The following is a 9,386-nucleotide window of genomic DNA, read 5'->3' on the forward strand; positions in this document are numbered from 1 at the left end:
ATGGCGACGGGGAAGCTTCGGTTTGGCTCTCATCTTCTTATAAGATAGCATTAAGTTGTCGCCCAATCTGCAGAAGATTATCTGACAGCGCCAAAATGTTTACTGTAAAGTACGCTATGTTTCCTGGATTTATCCAACGTTCGCCTTCGCTGTCGTGTTATATGTCGGAGAAAAATGGGATATATTGAGTCTAACACTACCATGGAGTCGAGAATAGCCTTAGGTATGTACTAGCACAAGCTAGTTAGCTGTCTTGCTAAAATGAAACTGCTTATTCAGATAATTAGCTTGCCAAATCTTAAGAAATGCTAACTGGGGGCACATCTAAAAACATGATGTGGTTTTAGATTTATCTCGACAAGTACTCGTTGTTTATTCTTGTTGTTAGTGCAGTGAATGTAGTTAACTGTAGAGGACTGTGGTGTTAGCCTGTAATACGATGCTGAGATAATCTATCAGCAGGTTAGATTATGTTATTTCTTGGACTTGAAAATGGTGTTGTTTGGCCAAATGACCTTACCAGGATAACGTCAGCAATTATTTTTTAATGTCAGCATTTTCTCTGCCAATGTAAGCTTTAGTCGCAGCCCCTAAGCCATTCTATCCACCACCTTTGCCAATTTGATGTAAAATCATTTACAAAAGTCATCACAGTAGCCTAATAGTTGCAGTTGATCTCCAGTTGACCCATTTGACAAGTTCTGTTTTTCTGCACTTCCAATTTTTGGTATTTAATCTATCCTATATATTCTGTATTTAACCTTTGTGCACAGTTATGATAATACTAATGATTCTCCAGTTTGCACTCTGTACATATTACAATATAAATCCACTGTAAATCTCAACCCATTGTTGTCCTTGTCTCTAGTCGAGTGTTTGTTTATATTAGGTCTATGTTTATCTGTATTTGGGTTTATGTTGAAATCGTATGTCGTGAGCAAAGAAAAACTGAAGCCAAATTCCTTGTTTGTGTTCACATACTTGGCCAATAAAGCTGATTCTGATTCACAATAAAATGTAACATTTGCTTTGGAGGATGACAAATATCCAACCTGTGTCAAGTCACCATCACCTAAGCCTTCTGAAAACTCAAGGGACACTCTGAGTTTAAGTAAATAAATACAAATGTTATTCCTGATAGACATTTAGACATCAGTCTGTATTCATTTTTATCATGACATCAAATCATAATTTCTTCCAAGTTGAAAAACTTTTGGGTTTGACTCATTCACATCAATTATAGTCATTCATTTTCTCAACCGCTTGGTCATCGAGTGTTGTGGGGGCCTAATTATTTTTCATAAAACCTTATTCAACATCAAAATCTGCATGAATAAAATTAAATAAGCAACAAAAGAAACTGTGTGTCTTAGCTGACAGTGTAAACAAAATGAACCCGAAAGATGACATGTATATTGTGTATTGATGATAATTATTGTAGTATCATTATTTTTTTATTACCCAGATTTATAAATAAGACTGGAAATATATTAGATTTAACTCTTCAATATAAAATACTACATGTACTATGTAAAATTATAACAAAGAATTGCAAGTGACAATTGTTTTCTGTAAGAGTAGCATAATAATAAAACAGAGCCTGGAGTAAATCAGTGTTTGCAGATTTATTTTTTAAAGATATTGTTGTTTAATTAATATACATCATAAATGACATCAAACCAGTATTATATGGTGACTGACCCATAATAAATTGTGCACTTCATTAAAAAAAAGCCCCAAAGGTGTTCAGTTCATGTTAAGAGCTAAGACAATATAATCCTTTATTAGTCCCAGAATAGGGACATTTACAGACAAAAAGGGAGGTAACATGTCTGTATCTATGAACTCATTTTGTGTTGTGTTTAGGGAGTGTATCATCCGGATCTGGGTGCAGCCTTGGAATGAGGGGGAAAAGTTTGAAAAGTAGCCGTGAGTATTAAAACAAATTAATAATATGATGATAAATGAAGTTATTTGAAAGACCAGACCTCTGCTGTGTTGTGTACTGTATGTTCTCTGCCATGTGCTTTTAGCTTTCTGCCCACGCTCCTCCAGCAAGTTGACACAATCAATCATTAAAGACCACATGGTGTCTCATTACAAAAAGGTTTACTCAGCGAAAGGTAAGCTACATGACAGTAATACATGCTCTAAATGTAAATACTGCTGCCCTTAAACATCTACCACAGATGCATGATAATTAAATGAAGAACCTTTTGTGAATTTCATTTCTCTTTTTCCACAGCTGCCATTGATGCCTCAGTTCCAAAAAGCTTGATACATAGTGTAAAGTGTAAGTAGTGAAAGACGATACGCAAACTCAAAACACTCATTCCTCATCTAACTACTATGCACTGTAGATCAGTTCAGATGGAGGTAAATTGTAGCATGGGCAAAGAGCCACTGATCCATTATGGCTAATCACATTTAAGCGCAGGATGCATCTCATCGTCATCTCTGATGGTAAAAGCCATGCTCTATCACTATGACTAAACTTAACTGCTTCTTTTCCTGCTCCTCTTTACAGCTACAGTAAATGATGAGAGTTTTTGCCTCATATCTGGCAGCTATCCAACATCATTCTGAAACTTGGAGTAAACAAAATCATTGGACAGGGTTCGCAGAAGTGACTACAGTTTCAGACTGAAATACCCCAAAATTTAAAAAAAGAAAAGAAAAAACAAGTGGTGCCAGACACAACAAACCCCGCCCCTCACACGTATTGTAGCTTATTTTGGCATTGATCCAGCTGATGTTATCCTGTCTATGCGTGTGGTGATATCAGCATATCAATTGCCTCTATATATGTGCCAAGTTTGAAGTAAATTGGAACAAAATTGATGTTTTTATAGACATTTGAAATTTCGCCCATTGTAGTAAATAGGAGGTAAAAAAAAGATTTTAAAAATTCATTAAAAATTTGAACTTGGACCTACTTTTCCCAAAATGTAACCACAAGTATTCTGGATCACTAGCAATCTATAAACCCAATTACTTATGAATTCAACAAACAGTTTTGCTGCTACAGACATGTGAAAATTCGCCCGTTATAAGTAAATGGGAAAAAAATAGATTTTAAAAATTCTTAAATTTTGAACTTTGATTTACTGTTCCCAGAGCATAATCACACCTATTCTGGGTCACTGACAATCTATAAACCCAATTTGGTATGAATTCAACCAATAGTTTTGCTGCTAGAGTGTTAACAAACAAACCAAACCAAAAACAATACCCCTCGCCTCCATTTCAGGGGGCGGGGTAAAAATGTGAATCAGAGACATTTCTGTCAGCTGGTTTTTAGTGAATAAAGTAGGCTGTGTAGTGTTGACATACGCTATGTTTTACATGGCTGCAATCAACAACTGACGAAGTTGTGTTTCCATCTCCCATTATATGTACAAAAGGTTCACTATGTAAGATCTGTGTGTGCTTGGAGCTGGTAGAGTGTTGACATTAGTTGAGTGCAGTTCTAATCTAACAGTAGCTAGTGTTGCACACTGATGCTATTGTGTAGGAGAGGCTTTGAAGAGCTTGGTAATGTGGAAAAATCAATCTAAGTCCTCGACATAGAAAGCAGCGTACAGCTCTGGAACAACTGAGACTGCCATGCTCCAAGTACATAGATCCCAACACAAGCTTCATATAAGAAGCCAAGCACTAACAAATGTTTTTTATTACAACTATATAACTTTTATAAATGAGGAACAGGATTTCTACCAGTGCAAAGTAGACTGGTTAATTTCAGTTTTTGATTATATGTTTCTAGACAATGATCAACTCAGGCAGGAGCGGTTGAGGAAAGGGGTTCGACCTCAGTCAGCCCACTCTCTGTCACAGAGGAATAGCAGAGCCTCCTGCTCCTCAGCCCAGGTAAGTACAGTTAATACTGCATATTAACATTCATGTCAAAAGTATTCTTGGCTTGTTTTTGCTTTTTTATTTTTTATTTAGCCCTTATTTAACCAGGAAAAAAGGACTCATTGAAATTTAAAATCTCTTTTGTAAGAGTGTCCTGGCCAAGACAGCAAGCAAGAAAGAAGAGTTTGTAACTTAATTTACATTAAAAAAAAATCTTCTGGTTCCTTATTCCATAGAAGATACTGTTCCTACCAAGCTGTTTACATGCCTAATAAAAATTAGTCTTCCACTAATATTACTGTTTACATGGAGCTGCACATACTCCAATTAAAATTTGATCCACTGTGGGACATGTTCAAGTGTGCGAACGCAACCTCCCTCCTTCATTCTTCCACCGTCATGAAAAGGTTGTTGTTGTGATAGTTGTGTATATCCAAAATTTGCTGATATCTGCTGATATCCAAGTCTTTCATAATGTTCAAAATAGGGCTGTCAAAATTAAAGCATTAATGCAGATTAATCCATCATCATGATTAATCTGACTAAAAATGTTAATGCAATTAACCCATCTGCAGCGCAAAATGACTTTGAACGTCTCTGCCAACGCATTTTGGGCAGTTTGTCCAAGTAGAGTTTACCATCTCACGTGTGCAAATGGGCAGTTGATCCGATAGTGACAGGCAGCAGAACCAACCGATTAAGATAGAAGATGCTAAACAGCAAGCTGGCCCTCTGGATGGGAAATTTGAATACAAAAAAACCCCAAGATGGAAGAGTTGACTGACATAAATTATTATACACACTCTGCAGGAAGGACTTTTTTTTCACTGAAGCACTTCCAGCTTCAAATACCACATTTACGCTAAGCATATGTTAGTTGGGGGTCGCTCAGCTTGCGACAAACACATCAAGTGCATATATATTCCCTTCTTTCTTGAGTCTATTTGCTCATGCAAAATGAAACACGATTAATATAAATTAAAAATGAATTAACTTTAATCATGATTAAACGAAATTAATACACAGCAACTCTGTGATTAATCCGATTACATTTTTAACCATTTGACAGCACTAATTCAAAAGTGTGTTCCTCTTTCAAAACAGAAACATGGGCTCTTCATGTGGGCATCTACCAGAGAGAATTGTTTGTATCACAACTGACTGTAAAAAAGGGAATGTGTGCAGCAACCTGCAGTTAAACTGTATCTAAGGCCTTCCAAATGTGCTGTGTACATGTCCAGAGGTTCCTCATAAAACTAATAATATCAGTTTATCCCATGTGTCTTAATCAGAAAATGCTTCATTCTGAAAAAAGCTTAATTGGAATGTCCAAATGGGAAATGCTGCATCCATGAACTGTATCTAATTCAGAGTAACAGTGGGATGCTAGTCTACATGTATATGCAGTGATTTTAACTTTTTCTGTTTTATTCTGCTGTATTTTTGCTTTTTAGAGTAGATTGTCTTTGCAGTATGATGATAGTCCATACCTTGGCTCGAGGAGCTCTGTGGTCTCAAGTCCAAGATTCACCACCTCCTTCCACGCCAAGAAGGTGGTTTATCCATCATTCAAAGGAGATTCCCAGAAGCCTTTTCATCGCTCGGCATCAGAAATAAAATATCGGAGCCCAGAAGCAACTCCACACAGAAAACAGTCGACATATTCGCTGGAAACATCTGGTGATCATAATTACTTCAAAACATTCCAGGACCCAGTTCAGAAGACATACAGTGGAGACTTGCTTCAAAAACATTCACAACATTTCACTCAAGAAAAACCTTTTACTCCTAAGACCCTTAAGTCAGAGAAGAGTTCATATCTGTCACAGTACCGCTACTACAGAGCACCACGAAAGAAACCCACTCAGGACACAGAAACATTTCACAGAAGGTACTTACCCATATAAGTATCTAAAGATAAGTAAATATTTGCAGTATTTTGAATTCATATTGTATCTATTCTATGCAGCACAAAAACCAAGGAATACTCACGGGATCTTGATGAACGATCTCAGGTAGGATTGATACATTAGGCTTATTAATGATACAGGTAATTATTAATAAAAGTCTCTTTAATGTTTAAAGGCTTATTTTTGGTCTGAGTGACAGTAATAATAATAATAATAATAATAATAATAATAATAAATTGCATGTTCATCTTCCCCTTGAGGTGCATAATTTATTTTGGCACCAGCCATGATCAGCCATTTCCTTGTATATAATTGAACAATTATATTGATTATAGGCTTTGTTCCTTATGTCAAAATCTGCTCCATGCAATATTTTTCACAAAACTTACAAGGCATACAAATGCTTTTTTATAATTATGTGTATTTGTGTGCTCCAGTGTTCAGTGCCAATACATTATGGATATGGTATGTGTGTAAAAATCAGTGACATAAAATTAACAGAAAATGACAGTTAAGTTGGTGAACACCATTATTTATGTAAAAAAAAACATTTTTTGTTGTTATAGCATTAATCTCAAATAGTTTTAGAAATAGGATCCATTTTGTAGTTATATTTTTAATGCAGTTTAAACTACCAATAAACTTTATAAATTCTCTAAAAAAGTAATGATGACTGTGACTGATTTAATATGACCCTCAATGTATAAAGACCCACAGTACATACAGTGTGTAAATAGCAAACAGTTCAAGTATTTATTATACACTCCTTTTAATTCCACTGGTTGTTTTACAGGGAATCACTACAGATCATGAGTGGTCTGAGGACGATGTCACTGGTACATATTTGTCAGCATCAAGACAACACAGTCAGGCAAACAAGAGCAGAGAACATGCCTTCTATGACTCCTTATCCAGGTATTATTTGAATATTTTTATTTTGTGTGATTACTCTCACTTTTCTGCTTGGCTGCCAGCAAGATTATGCAGGAGCTACAGTACCAACTTTCATGAAACTTGGTGGAAGAGTAAGGCAAGGGCTAAGGATGAACACCTTAAATTTTGGAGCAGATCAATAAAAAGAAGAATAGGCTGGATTTTTTTTTTTTTTTTTTACAATGGAAACAGTTATGTTTAACCCATAAAGACCCAGTGATACTTTTGTGGCACTTCCCAAATGATTTTTCTCTATATTTAACCTTCCTTAAGTGATTTATCACCTTTTATTGTAATATTGCCTTCTTTATTTTGCATTTTTTTCAGTGAAAATCAGGTATTTTCCTACATTTAATTCACTGATCATGTAGATGTTTATAAAAGCTCAGATTGAAGTTGAGGGTTGTTATATCAGAAACAGAGAAAACTGAAGAAAAAGTGACTTTTTCAGTAAAATATATCATTAACTGAACATAAACTGTGTCCATCCACTGTCATTGATCCAACTCCATGGGTTTTACTGGTGAATCAATGTTGTAGAAGATGACAATGTTTCCATGTTCACTACGGAGCCTCTGAATGTCCAATCAGGTCATATCTGATGATCATGAAAAGATGACAAACTGCATTTTACTCCAATTATTTACGTGTTGATAGGATTAATGGATCAACAGGTATTAAACAGTTTAGATCAGTAGATGCTTTTAGGTGACAGTGGATGTTTGGGTCTTTATGGGTTAAACAGGAATTAACCAGTGGCACTAATTAATAAAAAGGAATAAAATGGGCCATAAAGTGAAGTTTGTTTATGGTTCAGTTATGTTATGGGAAAATGGAACAGCAGACTGTTGGCCTCAGCTGAAGTCTACTTTTCTTTGGGGTGCTTACAGTTAACATTTGTTATCGTTAGTGTAATTGAAAAATGTAAATGCTATGAAGTTTAGGTTGTTATTTTTTGTGTGTTTTGTCTAAAATATTGTCTCATCTTCCAGAGTCTCACCAGAACATAAGAAGTCCCCCATTATGAAGAATATATCTGCAGAGTAAGCTCTCGAATCACAAGACTTGATTAGAATAATTGAACCTCAGAGAAATTAACTAATTACATTGGTTCTTTAACAGGGAGGAAGAATTAATGTACCTTGAATTTATTACTGCTGTAACAGAAGACATCTTGTCCAGAGGCCACATCTCTGACAGGTTGGTGTTGCTGATTACTTTATATATTAGAAGCAAGTTGTTGAAATCCTCTGCTTTAGATTAGCTTACAGATATTCCCAGCACATGTGCCTACTGAGTCACACTTCTAATAATAGTATAAAGTTAGTGCAGTTAGCGCTTGTGATACTGGTGTGTTTTTATCTCAGGAGTCATCAAGACTGTAGTAAATATATATGTTTCTATCTGTGTCCTGCAAGGGTTCTAGACCGAGTGATAAATAGGCACATTGACATGAATCGGTATCAGCTTGATGAGGTGAGCAACACTTTTGAATAGTACATGAACAAAAATGAAAAAAAGAAAACAAAATAAAACAAACAAAAGTATGCATACCAGTTCTTTTCACGCATCTGATTTTGTGCTTTTTTTTAAAGGGTAAAATGCGCCACCTTCTGGACGTGCTACGTAAAGAATTTGAGGAGCCAAGTAATATGTCCAGCTCCAGTCCAAAGCATGAAAAAAAGGAGAATTACCTGCTGGACTCACTCCTACCCCAGCTAGGGAGCCTGAAAGAGCTCAAGACCAAAGAAGACAATGACCATTTTTCTTATGCGTCATTGATCAAAAACTGTGAGTCGCCAGATTATGCTGATCCCTTATTATTTTCTACACCATTATGCTCTCCTGGAAGGACGGTTTCAACAACAAAATACAATGAAAAGGAAGGAGAAGATGTCAGTCTGGAAAAGGGTACCGTCTCACCTTCACTCAGTGGTTCAGATAAAGCAGGTTTCAGTGAAGAGGACCTCCATCGAGATGAAAAAGGCACATCAGTAACAAACAAAGACACCAGTGCTCTAGACCAGGAATACACAGTCATACCCAGTGATGAGGGATTCCATCAAGACCAAGCTGAAGCATCTTATGACCAGCAAACGAAAGAGCTGGAGGATCTGGGGAGAAATTTATCAGAGTCTCTCCATGTGTCTGACAACACACACTGCAATGACAATATAGAGACTGCCAATGAGCATCAAACAAGTGCAGCTGCTGTTATCAGTGATGATGAATTCTAATGTCAACAGTATTCAGGGATGAATGTTTTTATTACTATGTGACTATTTGACAGAGAAATGGCATATTTAAAGTTTCTTAAAATATAGTTTTATAAGCTGTAAATAGAGTTTTTGTTAAACACTGGGTGTTTTATCATGTTTTTGAATGTCCCATTACCAGTATGGTGTTTCATTTCACTCCTACTTTTTGTCTTAACACCAAATTAACAACATCACTTAAGATTTTGTTTCCACATCTCATTGTGGTATCGCAAATTAGGACACACTTGAGCCACAATATCCCAATAATACAGTGGCCCAGAGGTGCAACAGGTCAAAAAATTATCCACTATAAGAAAAAAAGAGAAATGCCCCAAAAATTATCCACAATAAGAAAAAAAGAGAAATGCCCAAAAAATCATCCACTGTAAGAGAAAAAGGAGAACAGCCCAAAAAATTATCTACTAGC

The 9,386-nt window shown here is 36.0% G+C and overlaps 1 protein-coding gene across 1 annotated transcript; it reads left to right on the forward strand.

Annotated features, from left to right (window-relative positions):
• Positions 1-9,038, forward strand: spata7 (spermatogenesis associated 7). The gene is made up of 12 exons (XM_030126090.1): positions 1-223; positions 1,867-1,929; positions 2,034-2,123; positions 2,246-2,293; positions 3,767-3,870; positions 5,313-5,749; positions 5,828-5,873; positions 6,562-6,683; positions 7,694-7,744; positions 7,824-7,901; positions 8,120-8,177; positions 8,297-9,038. Exons 1-12 carry the CDS (start codon positions 175-177, stop codon positions 8,936-8,938), a joined length of 1,788 nt encoding a protein of 595 aa, XP_029981950.1. The 5' UTR covers positions 1-174; the 3' UTR covers positions 8,939-9,038.
• The last annotated feature ends 348 nt before the right edge of the window (positions 9,039-9,386 follow it).

The sequence above is a fragment of the Sphaeramia orbicularis genome, chromosome 22 (genome assembly GCF_902148855.1).
Source record: "Sphaeramia orbicularis chromosome 22, fSphaOr1.1, whole genome shotgun sequence".
NCBI classification, from domain to species: domain Eukaryota; kingdom Metazoa; phylum Chordata; class Actinopteri; order Kurtiformes; family Apogonidae; genus Sphaeramia; species Sphaeramia orbicularis.

Coding starts and splice junctions, on each gene's coding strand:
- spata7 (XM_030126090.1), top strand. CDS start 175: ATGGGATATATTGAGTCTAACACTACCATGGAGTCGAGAATAGCCTTA. Junction 2,294..3,766: donor CTTGATACATAGTGTAAAGT/GTAAGTAGTGAA, acceptor ATATGTTTCTAG/ACAATGATCAACTCAGGCAG. Junction 8,178..8,296: donor ATCGGTATCAGCTTGATGAG/GTGAGCAACACT, acceptor TTTTTTTTAAAG/GGTAAAATGCGCCACCTTCT.